The 18,671-nt window shown below is 38.5% G+C and overlaps 1 protein-coding gene across 1 annotated transcript in view; it reads left to right on the plus strand.

Annotated features, from left to right (window-relative positions):
* The window catches only part of LOC134367731 (lanC-like protein 3), a 117,543-nt gene that overhangs the window by 88,461 nt on the left and 10,411 nt on the right, over nucleotides 1–18,671 (plus strand). Inside the window, exons 2-3 of the mRNA XM_063084460.1 lie at nucleotides 5,408–5,531; nucleotides 9,006–9,203. Of these exons, the coding sequence (XP_062940530.1) occupies nucleotides 5,408–5,531; nucleotides 9,006–9,203 (322 nt within the window). The remainder of the gene's footprint in view (nucleotides 1–5,407; nucleotides 5,532–9,005; nucleotides 9,204–18,671) is intronic.

An 18,671-nucleotide genomic window follows, 5' to 3' on the forward strand; every position in this document is an offset into this window, starting at 1 on the left:
AGTCAAACTCCTAGGCTAAAGAAAGTTACTGCACTAAGCACAGGAATTAACTCTGTCCCTTGGCCCTCAGGACTATGACAAAGCTCTCACTTCTCCCTATATGATAAAACAAAACGTATCAGTTTGTTAGTTGGACTGTGAGAGGAGCTTATCACTTGGGCCTTTATATAGAGGTGATAGAAAACTGTGAGCAATATCTTCAATAGTAGTTTTGCAAAAAGTTGTCTGTTTTTCTTTCAACCTTTCCCTCATATAGAAACCAAGGCCCTGATAGAGATGGAAAAAAAAATCTGTGGAAAGCCAGGTTTATATAATTCAGATATACAGTGTTGTCAGGACCTAACCTAATATTGGGGAATTTTAAGAATTCACATGTAACATTTCTTAAGGCAGTGCTTCTCAAGTTTTCATGTATGTGCACACTGCCTAGTGATAGTGTGGGTCTATCACTCTCACTACCCACTAAAATTCAGTGGGTCTGGGTTGGGGCCTGGGAGTCTGCATTTCTTTCAGGCTCTGAGGTGATGCCCATGCTGCTGGTCCATGGACCACACTTTGAGGAACAGATGACTCTCAGATATAAGATGTCTCAAATGGGCTTTTGACAGAAGTTCGAAGACAGATAATTCAAGACTGGGGTCCCTATCGTGTACCTTAGATTCAGGCATCTCTGTTATTTTGGCTGAAAGTGTCTAACATGGTAGCAAAGCTGATGTGTTTATGTAAGGGGTGGAGGAGTGAAAAATGAAAGGGTTGGTTTTATATTTGTGCCTATTCTAGTTATGCTGTTTTTGCAAGGAACTGAAATGACTAAAGCAAAGAGGAGGGGCAGGAGGATGGGGGTAGGTATTGTGTGGAAACTTGGCAGGAAGACCTAAAGGGAGTGGCCCTAAACTGTTTGGAATTTAGGGATATGTAAGGACCAGCAGCCTTTCTCTGACTTTCTCTCTGAGTATCATTGTTTCTTTTTGCATATATGCTAAGTTTCCTTTCACTCTCACTACTGGATGGTTTATTCTGTTCTTCTCCCTCAAAGCTCCTTCTTATTCCCTCTTAACTTCAGCTGGCACGTGGGCCCCTTAGTACCCCAGCTCTACCTCCTGACCTGCCTTCAGCATCAGCTGTGATTGCTGACAGCTTCGTTTTTTTTTTTTTTTTTTAATATGCATTTCAGATTGTTGAGAAGAGGAATTTGATAGGCATAGTATGCCTTGAGACACTGGCACATCCACGACTTGGCTGCCATTATCCATGGATTCAATCATGCTGATGGGGGAAGGGCAGGAAGTGTTTGATGCCTAGAAAAAGAAATATAGCTAGCAAAGACTGTCACTTCAGAGGTGCTGTGGGCAGGACATTTGCCCCAGGAAGTGGTCTGTGGTGAGGCAAGCATTCTGTGGCTTGGTCCATTTTATTCATTTCCTTAATGAAGGTCATCTCTCCTCTGCATGGAGGTGGTTCAGTCATAGCGTGACCTTCAGGCAAGGCCAAGAAACATAGCATGCACTTTAGTGCTTTCTTGTCTCTTCATACTCAGAGAACAGCCCAGTAGGAATATTTCACAGGATCAGTGAAGGGAATCAGTTAAACTAACAAAACGATATAAATCAAACTACCACAGACTTGCTTTGTATTTTTGAGATATCTTAATTTATTTTAATTAAATGTAAAAAAAAAAGATTTAAAGAACCTAATCTATCCAAAATATCAATACACGCATAGACCTTAGGTGTTACAAATACAGGAGAGGGAATTTGGGCTTGTTTTGGTAAAGGCCTAATGGGCAGGGAGCCCCTGTCTGCCATCCACAGTCACTTTTGTTCACTGGAAATGCCACTCCCTCATTCCCAGGACCTGAGTATTTCAAAAGCACAGAGGCCATCTCCTTGGAGGTAGTGGGTGTGCTCATGTGCATGTACCTGTGTGCTAAGAGCAAAGAACAGAGGGATATGAGAAAGCAGACTAACAGAGAACAAAGGCAGGCCCCTACCCCAGAGTCTCATCTCCTTTCTTCTTTCAGTACTGTTTGTTCAGGGGGAATAAGAGGCAGGCACACTCTTCCTCAGTGTTCCTCCCACACAGACTTTTAATGAGCACTGTTTTCAGTTTTTATTTGCTGATCAGTAAACACAAGGGTAGGTCTTGTCTGTTCCCAGAGATAAAGAACTGCATGCATAACTGGTCTCTATCCAGCTGAACAAGCGCTGGTTTCTCTTTGTTTTTTTCACAGTGTTCCTGAGAGATAAGAGGAAACCACCCAGACATGATGCATGACCAGGGAAGGTTTTGAAATAATGTTTTATAAACTCATTCTCTATTCTGAACTGTGGATTAGGGATGGAAAGAAAGGGGAGGGCACCACATGTAGCATAAGTTGATTTTTTTTTTTTTTCTGGATTAAAAATGAGCAGGCAAACACAGAGAGAGATGAATAAATATTCAACTGAGGAAAGGATAATAAGCCAGTTTTTAAATATAGACACAAAAGTCAAATAGGAACCATTTTTAGTGACTCACATGAGTACATTCTTGAAAATTTTAACTGTTTCCTACTACAAAAACTGTCTCTGTCATATGGATTCAAAATCAATATTGGGCACACAGAACCTGAGTATAGCCAAAGAGCAAGATATATTCCCAGAAAAAATATGGGATGGAACCAGGATAGAGTCCTATTAAGTGCATGCCCTTCAAGGCTCTTAGCAGGTTTTTTGGAGAGAGCTAGGATGCAGAGATTGATTTGAGACTAATGATTCAAGATTTTTAAAGAGTAATACTAAATGTAAGATCAGTCGTTACCAATAAAGGCATAGAGGGTAAATGTACTTAAAAGCAAATGAAAATTTTAAGTGGGCGCAGAGTAGGAAATCATTTAGAGAAACTTGCTATTAAACTAAGGAAAGACCTAGGGCTGACGTGACATGACAGTGGTAGTACATAGGAAAAGAAGGTCTTCAGGAAAGGTGGGCAGAAAGGAGGAGTAAACTCAAGAGACAGATAGGTAGCTAATAAAAGAGAAATTTAGGTTGAAAGCCATGACATATTTGTTTCTAAGCAAACAGAGGAGAAAGTAAACCAAGGAGAAAAGTAAAGTCTTAGTGAAGCTGAGTGGTGAAAGAGGTGAAACCGAGGAGAAAGTAAAGTCTTAGTGAAGCTAAGAGGTGCTTCATTGTGCATGTTACATACTCTATGTTACTGTTTCTTTCTGTCTCTAGGCTCATGTCGAGCTGGGGCCATAGCATCGCTAATTATATGGGTGGGCTATTGTTAAAGCAATTCATAACTAAAGCCAAACTGTTTCATTGTTTTAGTTATGATAAGTTTCCACTTGTATTGTCAGGGCTAGGGCTCAGACCCTCCAAACCCATTGTACAGACTGGGTCACTAGACCCCTTACATGCAGGTCCACACTAGGTAACTGGGAAAGATCCCGGGAACCATTGGCAGACAACATGAGCTCAGTCCTCAGCAAGGGCAGCAGCAGCTTACAGGTCCAGCAGATTACAGGTCCACGGCGCTGGTGGCGGCAGCTGTGGCCGCCTCTCAGAGGGTCCAGGGTCACTGGCAACAACAGCCTCCAGCAACAGTAGCATCCTTCGTGTGGCCCATGGAAGCAGGGGACCCTGTGGATGAGAGCCACTCGTCCTTTATGCTTATGTCCATAGCCCAGGACACCTGGGTGCACATGCACAATTACATTAGACACTAACCAAGGAACACCTGGGCGCACGTGCATATTTATATCAAATGCTCAGCAAGATTCTGAACATCTGAGGGGCCCTGACCATTTTCCTATATTTTCCCAACAGCTCATGAACTTTAATTACTCTATTGGAGACTTTTGTCCATGTCTCATCTCCAGCACTGGATAGTAAGTTCCCAGTAGGAAAATAAAAATGTGCCCCATGCTTTCTAGAATTTCCCCACAATACTTAATGGGGGGCCTTACTGACATAGCTCAATAAATGTTAATTGGTAGTATTAATTGATGAACAGTTTTTAGTTATTTTTCCAAATTAAATGCTAGATTTGAGGAAAATAAAACCTGGATTATATTTTATCCCAATGTTGGGTAAATTAGAGGAGCAAGTTATGACTTAAATCATTAGGACCTTATTTCAAAACGGATTGGTGGGTCTAATGCCAGACATCAGGTAGAAAAATTAGACATGTGAGTCTTAGGAAAGAGGCCAAAATGCAACAGACTTTTCCTTGATCCCAGATTCATTCGATCAGGCTGAACTTAGATGACTTTTTTCTTTTTTTTTTTTTTGTTAATCTGACCGGTACTTTCCCTGTGCAGGTCTGCCTTTTGGGAAGGCTGGCTTCATGAGAACAGAGGTCTTGTTTGTCTTGTTCACTGTCATATCTGCAGCATTTAGAACATGCTTGCCTGTAATATAGTAGGAGCTTAAATAATTGTGGAAGGAAGGGAAAGAGGGAGAGGAGAGAATCAAGGAAAGAGGGATGGGAGGGAGGACTCTGCTTTTCTTAGAAGTTAACCTGGCACTTATTTACTCACTCATCAGTTACCGAGGGCCCGCTCAGGTTCTGTGTTAGGCACCAAGAATACCAAAATGAGCAGATGCCACAGTCTTTGCTCTCAATGGATAGTCTAGTGAGAGAGACCTAACACAGCAGGTGGTAGGTGCTACACCAGAGGATCTAATCTGCCCCAAGGAAGGGTGGGATGCAGAACACATCACAACCTGAGCAGAATCTTAATAAACTCAGTGATGCTTCAAAGCCCGGAGAACATTTTAATCTCTATCGTCCTAGAACTGATTGGATAGATTGAATAAATGATGGAAGACTGCAAGTCATTGCATTTTAGCTGTTCTCTATTCAGAGTCCTCCTGATGTTAGAAGTTATTTTGTCTTAGCACTACAGGACTTTGGTTTTATTCAGGGAATGTAAATGGCTAGAGTGAGTATGTCATGCAGCAGCTTGTCATAGCTTCATGGCTTTATAAACACAGTCTAAATGGCACAAATTGAATGCACGTTGTCTGGGTCAGACCTGCACTGTACACCAGGAATAATAGTTTTGTTACGCATGATCAGTTAGGACCACTATTTGTTCTTTTCTGGGCAGATTTTTGTTCCTCTGACGAGGATTAATGATAGAACAGCCAAAAGGTGGTCTTTGTATTTTATAACAGCCTAGAGCAGTAAAGGTGTATGTTCACTTTCAGGACAGCAAATTTTCTGAAGAGGGTAGATAAACTTGACAACAAAGGTAGAATCAATGGTAAAAAGAAATAATAAATTATGGTTAGCTAAGCTTATTTACATATAGAAAAGGATTCTGGGGATGTGCTGATGGACTTTTTAAGCAAGAAAATCCAGTGCCTGAGGGGAAAAAACGACCCTGCTTTGACTTCTGTTTCTTGATTTCCTTACTCAGGTGCTGGCCCCAGCACAGATCAAATCAATTTGCCAGGCAATTCTGGACTCTGGGAAGCAGTATGCCATGAAAAAGAGGAAACCATTCCCTCTGATGTATTCTTACTATGGAACTGAATACTTGGGTGAGTTCAAATATGTTCGCAGAAGCCTGTAGGATGGAGAGAGTCTCTAAGATTAACACTGAGTAAAGACTGGAAGAGTTTGTCTTTGCCACAGGTCATCACTATTCATTTAACAAAAAAAATACTTTAAAATGTTGTTTAAAAACAAATATTGATAGATATTGCAAATCAGAATTTAGTATTTGTTTTCATAGTCTACTTGACAGAAAGGTAGCTATTTTAACAATTACTTTCACTAAAGATTAAAATCCTGATTTTATTTATTTATTTATTTGTTTGTTTGTTTGTTTGTGTGTTTATTTATTTATGTCTGGCAGGCCATGGGAATAAAATCTTTATTTTAGATTGTAAGCTTGTCAGCCTAATCTTGCTGAAAGATTGTGAACAATTTTCTTATTCATTGACTGCAGGTTGTGCTTCTGCACAGGGAAATAAGGTTCAGCCACTAACATTTTAAAGTTTTTAATAGTAGTGGATTAATAATAGTCGACTGAATTGCAGTGGAGAATTTTGAGCTCTGAGCCATGTAAAGAGTAAATTAGTTAACTTCCCTTTTGACTCCTTCAGTTGCTCCCAATCACTCCTGAGCAAGATTTGTAGGGCCCAGACCCCCTGCCTCTTTCCGCAGACTCAAACTTTATCTCCCCCCTTCCAGGTTCTGTCCAGCATAGTCTCCCACATGCAAAGTGCTCTCATATCTTATACCTTTGTACATGCTCCTTTTATCTGAAATGCCCCACTTCCCCCAACTCCTTCATCTACATGTTATAATTATGCCCAAACTTCAAGACTCTGCTCAAACATCATCAGATCTGCTGAGAAGTTTTCTGCGCTTTTGAGAAAAGGATTGTTGTACCCTTTCTGGAGAAACAGTAACAGGTTTTCCCCGGAAGCAAAATTGGGTGATGTCATGTCACCCTGCCCCCACTTCTATTGAAGCCCTTATCACCTCACACTACAATTAGTGACGTACCTGTCCAACTGCCTTAACAGGCTTTGTGTACCTGCAGGATGGGGAACACGGACTTTATCTCATTTATCTTTGTGATCCTTAGACCTTTACCATAGAGCCGGCACACAATAAGGGTGCCCAGATGAATAAATGAATGGCTAATGAACAACTTCAATGAGAGTTTTCTCAAAGAAACTTTAAGTTCCTGTCTAAGTTTCCCTGGAATCAGACCCTGAAATAAAGATTCGTGTGTATTTGAAAGGTGATCCCAGAATGTGTTAGTAGAGGAGTGAGGAAATGACACAGGGAAGAGAAAGAAGCTAACTGAGTGTATAATAATGAGCAGCTGTGGACAACTGAGGCTCAGTCCCTCTGGGGACTCTTAAATAATACTATATAGAACACGCTTCAAAATTGTCTCACCCAAGGGGTCAAGAAGCTGGGGTGTTCATCTGCCAACTCCGTGCTTTACTGGTCATCTGCTCCCACAGGTGTTAATTCCCTAGCAGTTCAACCCTACCCCTTTGGGCTGGGCACACCCCTGTGACCAGAGAAAGCCTCAGCCAAAATGCTTGAGGTAGAAAGCAGGGAGGGTGGGTATACCTGAATGGCAAGTGTGGATGAGGTGATGGGCAGGGCACTGAAAGTGTTTGCTATAGTCCCCTCATAGAGCTATTCTTTTCATTTTTCATGGTTTTTTTTTTTTTTTTTTTTTTTAAGAAATTACCATTCTGGCCATTTACATATATAGAATAAACCAGATTTCTATCTAATGCATAAACATTTTCCTGAAAAGCAAGCTTTTTTTCCCCTAACAATTTCAAATCCAAGTGAAAGAAAGGTACTTTCAAATTTCATGACCAAATTTTAAGAGCAGTAGAATTTTTGACTGGATACAACTGTAAGGCTGTTTCTGGGGAGTCACGAGTTCTGCATATGGCATGTGAAAGGTGCCAGAATGCAAAGAGAAAGCTTTAAAATTATACAGCTGAATTTAAAGAGCATGCTCTCAGAATATATTGACCGCAGTACCACCCACTATTCAGGATTCTACTAATTGGGAATGAATGAAAACTCCAGTAGGGACTGGGCTGACTTCTACTTTTGTTAAGCTAACTTCTTTCCGAGGGCAGACTCTGACCTTTGCTAGTTCAGTACCTTCTGCTGGAACTCTTAGGAATTCTTCCAGACTTTGCTCAGATGACACTATCTGTGTGAAATCTTCAGGCCTCCACCTGAGACCAAGTTAAGCTCTCCTTCCTCATTCTCTTTTACTTCCTTGTATTAGTCAGAATTCTACAGACAAACACAAATATATACATATGTATATATTTTATTATAAAGAATTGGCTCATATGATTATGGAGGCTGAGAAAGCCAGACTCAGGAAAGCCAGTGGTGAAAGTTCTAGTCCTATTTCAAGTCTGAAGGCAGGAGAAGACCAATGTCCCAGCTTAAAGACAGTCAATCAGAGAGAAATAATTCTTTCTCACTCAGCCTTTTTGCTTCTATTCAGGCTTTCAATTCATTGCATGAGGCCAACCCACATTGGAGAGGGCAGTCTGCTTTACTCAGTCTATGGATTAAAATGTTAACCTCATCCAGAAACACCCTCACAGACACACCCAGAAGGATTAAGCAAATACCTGGTCACCCTTTGTCCCAGTCAAGTTGACACATAGAATTAACCATCACATTCTTGATGCACATCTCTAATAGAACGTATATCACCTCATGTTCTAACTATTTACAAATCTGGTTCTCTCACTGGACTAGATGGTGATGTCTTCAAGGGTATGGACCAAATCATATTCATTTCTATATCCCCAGGGTTATACAATGACAAATACGAAAGTGATAAATGTTAAGGATTAAGTAAATTAATACCAATTACTAGTGTTTAGCATTACAGAAGAAGATATTTAGTTTATTTTGTTCACTGATCTGTCCTCAAGACCTAGTACCTGGTAATAGTAGATGCTTAGTACTTATGTGTTGAATGAATGAATGATTATATAAATCTTTAGGATGCCAAGACCAAATTATTTTGAGGAATTTTAGGAGCATTTTCATAAAAGCTATTGACATGTTAATTACGAAATTCTCTAAAAATTTCTTCTCTGAAGTGGAGATTGGTCAACAAACTTTTTCAGTAAAGGGCAAGCCAGTAAATATTTTACACGTTGTAGGCCATATGGTCTCTGTCACAAATATACCTAAGCTATTGTAGCATGAATGCAGCCATAGACAATATGTAAACTAATGATCATGGCAGTGTTCCAATAAAACTTTATTTACAAAAACAGGCAGTGGGCCAGATAGTGGGGAAGAAAAAAATAAAAAAAAAAAAACAGGTAGTTTGCCAGAAGCCTAGTTCTTAGGCAACTCAATTATTATATTACTCTATGTGCTTTCAACTCATATTGCCATTATGTATTTTATTCTGTGATTGTTTTTTCACTAAATCAACCTGGCTCTCCTCCCAGTTATATGAATTAATTATGCTTTATCTGTCGATATAGGGGCAGCTCATGGCCTGTCGTCCATTCTTCAGATGCTTCTTTCTTACCATGAGCACCTCAAGCCCTCAGATCGGGAGCTGGTGTGGCAGAGTGTGGACTTCCTCATGGAACAGGAACAGAACTGCAACTGGCCACCTGAGCTCGGCGAGACCATCGAGAGAGAGAATGAGTTGGTCCACTGGTGCCATGGTGCTCCAGGTCTCGCAAACACTGTTACCTGAAATCATTGTCTTTCATTTAGCTTAGCCCAAGGGAGGTTCCTTTTCTGAGAAGTGAGGGTATTTCTCATTTTACATCATTACTATGTGAGATAAAAAGGTCAAGATGAAACTTTTTCAAAGCCAAAAAAGTCTTGGTCTTTAAAGGACTTTTGGAAATGATCCTGTATTTTAAAAAATAAATGATCTATATCTATTTGAATATAAAGTTAAACTAGTACTGTCCAATAGAGATATAATATGAGCCACATATATAATTTAAATTTTTAGTAAACCCATTAAAAAAGTAAAAAGAAATAGGTGAAATTAATTTTAATAATATATGTTATATAACCCAATATATCCAAAATATTATCATTTCAACATGCAACCAGTTTAAAAATTGAGATATTTCATGTTTTTAAAATATTAAGTCTTTGAAATCTAGTATATATTTTACATTTATATCACATGTCAATTTAGTCACATTTCAAGTGCTAAGTGGCTACATTGGACAGTGCAGATCTGGAGCCTGGCAATTCAAAATGTGGCCCCTAGACTAGTAGTATGGGCAATTGAGAGCTTGTTAGAAATGCAAAATCTCAAGCCCCAATCTAGACCCACTGAATCAGAATCTGTATTTTAACAATATCCATGGGCTATTTGTATGTGCCTTAAAGTTTGAGATGCACTGTTCTATAATTCTTCTCAAATGGGATTTCCATTGGTACTTGATAAGAAGTCCAGAGAAATGAGAAGCCATCCCCAGTGAGTTCTCTGAAATTGAGCTAGGAACTCTCAAACCCCATCTCCCACCACTTTTTGAAAAAAAAACCATTACACTGCTAATCGTCTACCTTCAGAGAAGGGACAATTTGAAAGAAGTTAAGTCCAGATAAATCAATTAATTTTGGTTAATTATCCAGGGAACAGATTTAAATAAAACAAAACAAAATTTTTGGACAGTAAATGGATTTAATTTTCAAGGCTATGCTTCAATCCCATGAGCAGAGCTTTAAAATATATTTGATTTCTCTTTACTTTGTTACCTGATTTCTGTTACCTCCTACTCCTACCCCCTACTTAATTAATGTTCTTTAACACAGCTGTAATTTATTTTTTTTCTTAGTACAGTTTGTGTTGATGAATAATATAAGTCACAGTCATATTGTGGTCATATTTTCTCTGTCTGCCCCATTTACCCATGGAAGGAACTTCAAAGTGTTTGCTCATACCACTACCAGGGCATTGTGCATTAATTAAGTCCAGGCTAACTCTTGCCAGTTATAATTTCAGCCCATTTTTTCTTGCCCTGACCTTTTTGGAAAGAAACAACAATTATTTACAAGCCTGGAAATTATATTTCTTCTTGTTATGCTCAGTACTTCCATTTCCCATGCCCTTTATTCATTCTCAGTGATGGTCTCTGGATATCTTCCAAGCATCCCAGGATCCTTGAAATTTTGTAGATGTCTTAAATTAAATATGTAATATTTTTAAAGGACTCAATGTGCTAGTAAAAGCCCTGAAAAGAGTGTGAAGATAATCTACTAAAATGAGTGACTGGGTCAGTTAATTGATGTGGGTGTCCTGAAGAGCAGTTATTCCATCCTTTCTGTACACCAAATACTGTCTTTGTAAATTATGTACCATAATAGTACAGCATAGAATTTGTCAGTTTGGGGACTGTATTTATCCTCCTTTATCATTCATGTTCAGTTGAGAAGATTAAACATAGGTTCCAAAGTAAAATCATTCAACCCACGTATTCACTGGACTACAAAAAATAAACCACTTCACAAATGAATAAAAAACTAAATGGGGCCCATTATTTCTGCTAACTCCCACCCCCACCTCAAGGATATTGATCTTTTAAGAGATGCTCTAAAAAAGTATCAGGAGTGATTATAAGTCTGATAAGGGCAGGTCAAAGACCACCAAGATTTCATGGAACTTGGCAGCAGTAAACTCTCCAAAAATTCTAAAACAGGAAATGACCTAGAAAAATCATTTTCATTTGTTTGAGAAAAATGTTTTTTGAGAGAAGATTTATAAATAGCACAGATGGTTTGGGGCAGCAGACCAATTCTGTGATTAAAAACCTGCCAGAGATAATCCACAATGTGGAACTTCATTAATGATACCTTATCTCTCCCTATAATTGTTTCCTATTGACTTTCCTTCAACCCACCTCTACAGGTGACAGCCCTAGTTGTCATTTATGCAATGAAGAAATAGTTTTTGACTCCAAGTTAATAACTCTGGGTTCTAATTGTTGCTGTAACACTAAGTGACCTTGAGAAAAGGTCACTTTATTTCTTTTGTCCTGTTCTGTTGTCATTTCACTTGTAAAAAGAGCATGTTGAGATGGATTAGTAGAGCTCAATCTTTTTGTTGCCACAGACACATTTTATACTGTGGACCCTTGCCATTCCTGAGATATATGTCCTGAAAACTTTGCAAACACCCACATTTATAAATATCTAATGTGGCATATAGCTTTTTCTCACTAAATGCAATAAAGAGTAACAGGAAGATTCATATGACCCCTTTATAGCCTTGATGATTCTGAAATACAGAACTAAAGTCATTTGCAAAATCATTAAAATAAATGCTGGGGCTAAAATAAACTCAACTGCATTAGGTTACGTCATTACTGTGGTAACACTGACAGTGCATTTCCCGTACTCTGCATGAAACACAAGCGTAGGCATTAAAAAAAAACAACTAATTTCACAAAGACTCTTGGGTAGGTGAATTTGAATAAAGAACAATGCTTTTGCAGCACAGGTATCATTGTTCACTCAGCTTTGCAATGTACACCGTAAAATGTATGCTTCAGCAAAATTTACACATTCTAGAATGAACCTGGGTGGTAATTCTCCAGTATGTATGTTGAAACGAAGGCTCTGCTAGATCCTGTGTTTTCAAAGATTTAATCTCTCAAACCATATTTATTAATAATTCATTCCTTTTCCCAGTTGTGTTTGGCAAAGACATACATTGTTGCTGACTTGTTTCTTATCAGTGCACAATAATTAGTGTTCCCATGATGAAATTATATGGGTCCTATCAAAAGCAAAGAAAGCCAACATTCATTTTTTTAAAAATTAAGCAGACTTATTGTGGATTCCATTAGGTCTGGTTAGGAGCCAACAGATTTAGAAGTTTTTCAAGGTCCCTTCTATGTACCATTCTGTGATTCAGACTACAGGAAGAAGTCCTTTCATTTTGGCCGGAACCACAGAATCAATACTTATTAAGCTGTCTGGGGCTAATGGCCTGGTATAGCAATTAAACCTTCTCAGCCTGTCTTCCTTCCACATCTCTTATCTCCCCCACAGTGTCGGCCTGTGCTGGGGTGAGAAATGAGGCATTATAGGGTCAACAGACATTTTTGGAGCCCTTGCCATGTGCCAAACACCATGCCACAGACTAGGGGAACAAAAGTGAACAAGATACAGTTCCTGCTGTTGGGTTGTTTGCACTATCCTAGGGGAGGCAAACATGGAAATAGATCATTTAACCTGATTCTGTATAAGTGCTGAGTTTTGTATAGGGAACGATGGGAACTCAGGGGAGGGATTCCCGGTGCTGCCTCCAGGTTCAGGGAAGGCTTCCTGGAGTAGGCAATGCCTAAGGTAAGTTAGGCCAAGAAAGGTGGGAAACTTGTTCCAAGAAGAGTGAACCACATGGTCAGTCAGAGGCATGGAAGCCCTGCAGATGGTCTGGTTTTACTGAAGTGAAAAGCTTCAAGCAGGAAATGGGGGAGAAGAGGTGGGAGAACAGTAGGAGCTGGGTCACAGAGGGCTTTCTGTGTCATGCTAAGGCATCTGGGTATTAGGGAACCATTTAGCAATTTAAGCAGGGGAGTGACATGGTCAGTGTGATTTTATGGCCTTTCTATGATTTTAGAAAGGCCACTCACTCTGCTACAGAATGAATTTAAGGCATGGCAGTCCTGAGGGCAGGAGGCTATAGCAGTCATCCAGAGAGGATGACTAGAGCCTGAAGGAGGACAGCAGAGGCAAGGCCTTTCCACATGTCCGTCCTTCCCTAAGCTGGAACACCTCCCTCTCTAACATGCTCTTTGCTGAGGTCTAGAAGCAGGGCCTGCTCTCAGGAGAAACCTGTTATGAAAAGACAGGTTGAATGTCATTACACAAAACTAAAAACCAACCAATCCACAACAAAAACACTTCTATTGGTTCCCTATTGCTTACAGAATACGGTCCAAGCTGCCTAACTGGATTTGTGAAGCCATCTATAACCTGAACCCAGTCTCCCTTCTCCCCTACTGGCTTGTTGGTTAGAACCCTGCCCCCCTGGCCTTCATGTGCTTTCTTCCTCATGACTCCAAATCTTCGCCCCTGCTCATCTTGGTGCCGAGAACACTCTCCCTATGTCACCTTGGGCCTGCGGTTTCCTATGCATACTACAAAGTCCTGAAAAAGCCCTAGTTTCATCAAAGGCATTGCCTGATTGTCTCCCTCAGGAAACTTCTACCTTTCTGATCCCTCTGGTATTGTTGATAGTACCATTCATTTTATGTCCCAGTGGCATTATGAACTACATGTCCTACTGTGTATGAGTCACACGTGCATACGAGGATACTTCAAAAAGTTCAGGGAAAAATGGATTGAAACGTGATACGAATCTTTCCATGAACTTTTGGAAGACCCCTTGTATTTTTATCTCCCTCTTTAGACAGTGCCTTTTTGAAGGGCAGGAGCCATGTTTGGCATTTATTTTTTATCAGCCAGGGCCAGGACTGGCTACATAATTTGGGGGACTCAGTGCAAAATAAAATGCAGGCCCTTTTTAGAAAAATTATTAAGAACTTCAAGCTGGCAACAACAGAGCATTAAACACAGCATGGGACCCTTTTAAGGGCTGTCGACTATGGGCCTGCAGCTGGCTTTTCCTAAGGCTGTGCATACAGTATCAATGACCACTTTCAAATGAATGGATGTAGTCAATGAATGAATGTAAATTTAAAAAGGTTAGATTCTTTTAAAATCATCCTTTAGTTTGTGGAAGATACTTTGTTCCTGAAACTGAAGGAGGACGATGCTATAGATAACCATTGTCAGTGTTTGACTAGAAAACTTTGGCTGAGCAAAGAGCCTGTTGCTATGTAGGTGTTAATTACAGGGAGTACTAAGGATAACTTTTAAAAGAGGAGGAAATCATGACTCTCATACAAATATAAAATGAACATATGTCAAACATTTTAGCTCATTAATATTTTTATTTTAATTTATCAATATACAATGTAGTTGATTTTCGTGTCCCTTTACCAATTCCTCCTTTTTTGCCCACCCTCTCCTCCCTCCCCCACCATTAACATCATATATGTTCACTTGTCTTAACAAGTTCAAGGAATTGTTGTGATTGTTGTGTCTTCTTTTTTTCCCCCTCCCATTTATTTACTTGTAGAGTTATTTATTTTTATTAGCTCCCACAGATAAGTGAGAACATGCAGTATTTCTCTTTCTGTGCCTGGCTTATTTCACTTAATATAATTTTCTCTAAGTCCATCTATGTTGCTATGAATGGTAGTATTTCGTTTTTGTTTTTTTGTTTTTTTTTTCATAGCAGAGTAGTATTCTATTGTATAGATATACGACATTTTCCTTATCCACTCATCTTATGATGGGCACTTGGGCTGGTTCCAACTCTTGGCTATTGTAAATAGCACTGCAATAGACATGGGAGTACAGGTAACCCTTCCACATGATGATTTCCATTCTTCTGGGTATATACCCAGCAGTGGAATAGCTGGGTCATATGGCAGATCCATCTGTAATTGTTTGAGGAAACTCCATACCATTTCCAAAAAGGCTGAGCCATTTTGTAGTCCCACCAATAGTGTAGGAAGTTTCCTTTTTCTCCACATCCTTGTAATTCTCAGTCTTTGGGTTATTAGCCATCCTAACTGGAGTGAGATGGTATCTCAAAGTGGTTTTGATTTGCATTTGCCAAATGCTGAGTGATGTTGAGCATTTTTTCATGTGTCCATTGGCCATTCATATATCTTCCTTTGAGAAATGCCTATTCAGTTCCTTTGCCCATTTTTTAATTGGGCTACTTGTATTTTTGCTGTTAAGAGTTCCTTGTGTGTTCTGGTTATTAACTCTTTGTCAGATGTATATTTTGCAAATATTTTCTCCCACTCTGTAGGTTGTCTTTTCTCTCTGTTAATTGTTTCTTTTGTTGTGCAGAAACTTTTTAGTTTGATATAAACCCACTTGTTTATTTTTCTTTTGGTTGCCTGTACTTTTGGGGTTGTATTCATAAAGACTGTACCCAATCCTACTTCTGGGAGTGTTTCCCCCTATGTTTTCTTTAAGGAGTTTTATTGCTTCAGAATGTACGTTTAATTCTTTAATCCTCTTTGAGTTGATTTTGGTTTATGGTGAGAGGTATGGGTCTAGTTTCATTCTCCTACATATGAATGTCCAATTTTCCCAGCACCATTTACTGAAGAGGCAATCTCTTCCCCAGTGTGTAGTCTTAGTGCCATTGTCAAAGATCAGATGGCTGTAGGTGCATGGGTTGATTTCTGGATTCTCTATTCTGTTCCATTGGTCTGTGTATCTGTTTTATGCCAGTACCATACTGTTGTGGTTACTATAGCTTTGTAGTATAGTTTAAAGTCAGGTAGTGTTATGCCTCCAGCTTTATTCTTTTTGCTCAGGATTGCTTTGGCCATTTGTGGTCTTTTGTTCTTCCATGTGAATGTTAGGATTGTTTTTTCCAGTTCTGAGAAAAATGTCATTGTAATTTTGATGGGGATTGCATTGAATCTGTAGATCATTTTGGGTAGTATGGACATTTTCACAATGTTAATTCTTCCAATCCAAGAGCATGGGATATCTTTCCATCTTCTTGTGTCCTCTTTAATTTCTCTCAACAGTGATTTATAGTTCTCATCATAGAGATTTTTCACACCCTTGGTTAAATTTATTCCTAGGTATTTTATTTGTTTGGTGACTATTGTAAATGGGCTAGCTTTCTTGATTTCTCTTTCTGCTACTTCATTGTTGCAGTATAGAAATGCTACTGATTTTTGCATGTTAATTTTGTATCCTGCAACTTTGCTGAAATCATTTCTCAACTCTAAGAGTTTTCTTGTAGAGTCTTTAGGCTGTTCTGTATATAGGATCATATCGTCTGCAAAAAAGGACAGTTTGACTTCATCTTTTCCAATCTGGATGCCCTTTATTTCCTTCTCTTCCCTGATTACTCTGGCTAGTACTTCCAACACTATGTTGAATAGGAGTGATGAGAGTGGGCATCCTTGTCTTATTCCTGTTCTTAAGGGAAAAGCTTTTACCTTTTCCCCGTTCAGGATGATATTGGCAGTAGGTTTGTCATATATGGCTTTTATTGTGTTGAGATTCTTTCCTTCTATGCCCTACTTATAGAGTCTTTATCATGAATGAATGTTGAATTTTGTCAAATGCTTTTTCAGTGTCTATAGAGATGATCATTTGATTTTTATCTTTAAATTTATTGATGTGGTATGTCACATTTATTGGTTTGCATATGTTGAATCAACCTTGCATCTATGGGATGAATTCCACTTGATCATTGTGTATAATTTTTTGTATGTGTTGCTGTATTCTATTAGCTAGTATTTTATTGAGGATTTTGGCATCTGTATTTATCAAAGATATTGACCTGTAGTGTTTTTTGTTGTTGTTGTTTCTTTATCTGGTTTTGGTATCAGGGTGATGTTTGCCTCATAGAAAGAGTTTGGGAGAATGGCCTCTGTTTCAATTTTTTGGAATAGTTTGTAGAGAATTGGTATTAATTCTTCTTTAAAGGTTTGGTAGAATTCTGCAGTGAAGTCATCCGGTCCTGGGCTTTTCTTTGTTTAGAGACTGATGATAACAGCTTGAATCTCTTTGATTGTTACTGGTCTGTTCAGATTTTCTATGTCTTCTGGGCTCAGTCTTGGTAGTTTGTGTGTGTCCAATAATTAATCCATTTCCTCCAGATATTCAAATTTGTTGGTGTATAGTTGTTTATAGTAGTATCTAATGATTTATTTTATTTCTGAAGTATCTGTTCTAATATCACCTTTTCCATTTCTAACTTTTTTTATTTGTGTCTTTTCATTTTTTAGTTAGCCTTGCTAATGGTTTGTCAATTTTATTTATCTTTTCAGAAAACCAACTTTTTGTTTCATTGAAATGTTATATCATTTTTTGGGTTTCTATTTCATTTAGTTCTGCTCTGATTTAATTATTTCTTTCCATCTACTAACTTTGAGATTGGATTGTTCTTTTTTTTCTAATTCTTTAACGTAAAGTGTGAGGTTGTTTACTTACAATCTTTCCATTCTCCTGAAGTAAGCATTTAATGTGATAAATTTCCCCCTTAGTACTGCTTTTGCAGTATCCAACAGGTTTTGGTATGATGTGTCATTATTTTCATTAGTTTCAAACAAGTTTTTTGATTTCCTGTTTAATTTCTTCTTGGACACATATGTCACTAAGTAGAATGTTGTTTAATTTCCATGTGTTTGTATTGTTCCCAGACTTTCGTTTGTTATTGATTTCCAGTTTTAATCTGTTGTGGTCTAAAAATACATGGAATAATTCCAGTGTTTTTTAATTTGTTGAGACCTGATTTGTGACCTAACATGGTCTGTCATGGAGAATGTTCCATGTGCTGACGAAAAGAATGAATATTCTTAGGTTTTTGGATGAAATGTTCTATAGATAATCTGCTAGGTGCAATTGGTCTAAAGTATTGTTTAGATCTTCTGTTTTTCTGTTGATTTTTTGCCTAGATGATCTGTCCAATGTTGAGAGTGGTGTGTTCAGGTCCCCTTCTATTATGGTATTTGTGACTATCTCTTTCTTTAGGTCTGATAGTGTTTGCTTTATAAATCTGGCTGCTCCAATGTTGGGTGCATATATATTTATGATTGTTATGTCTTCTTGTTGCATAGATCCTTTTATCATTATATAGTGGTCTTCTTTATCTCTTTTTATGGTTTTTGGTTTAAAGTCTATTTTATCTCTTATAAGAATAGCTACTCCAGCTCGTTTTTGTTTCTATTTGCTTGGTTGTCTTTTTCTTTCCTTTCACTCTTAGTCTATGTGTGTCTTTATAGGTGAGTTGAGTCTCGAAGGCAGCATATTGTTGGGTCCATCTTTTTAATCCAGTCAGTCAGTCTGTGTCTTTTGAGTGGGGAGTTCAATCTTTTTACATTAAGAGTTATTATTGAAAGGTGTTGATTTACTCCTGGCATTTTATTGATTTTGTTTGGATGTTTTAAATATCTTTTGTTCCTTACTTTCTGATTTACTGTTTTTCTTCTGTGTTTGTTGGTTTCTTGGGATGGTTGATAAACTTCTTTTTCTCTTTGTTGTTAGTATTTTTATTCTACTGGCAGGTTTTGTTCTTTCTTGAATATTCATGGTAGTGATGGTTGTTTTTCAGGTACCAGAAC

The sequence above is a fragment of the Cynocephalus volans genome, chromosome X (assembly GCF_027409185.1).
Source record: "Cynocephalus volans isolate mCynVol1 chromosome X, mCynVol1.pri, whole genome shotgun sequence".
Taxonomy (NCBI): domain Eukaryota; kingdom Metazoa; phylum Chordata; class Mammalia; order Dermoptera; family Cynocephalidae; genus Cynocephalus; species Cynocephalus volans.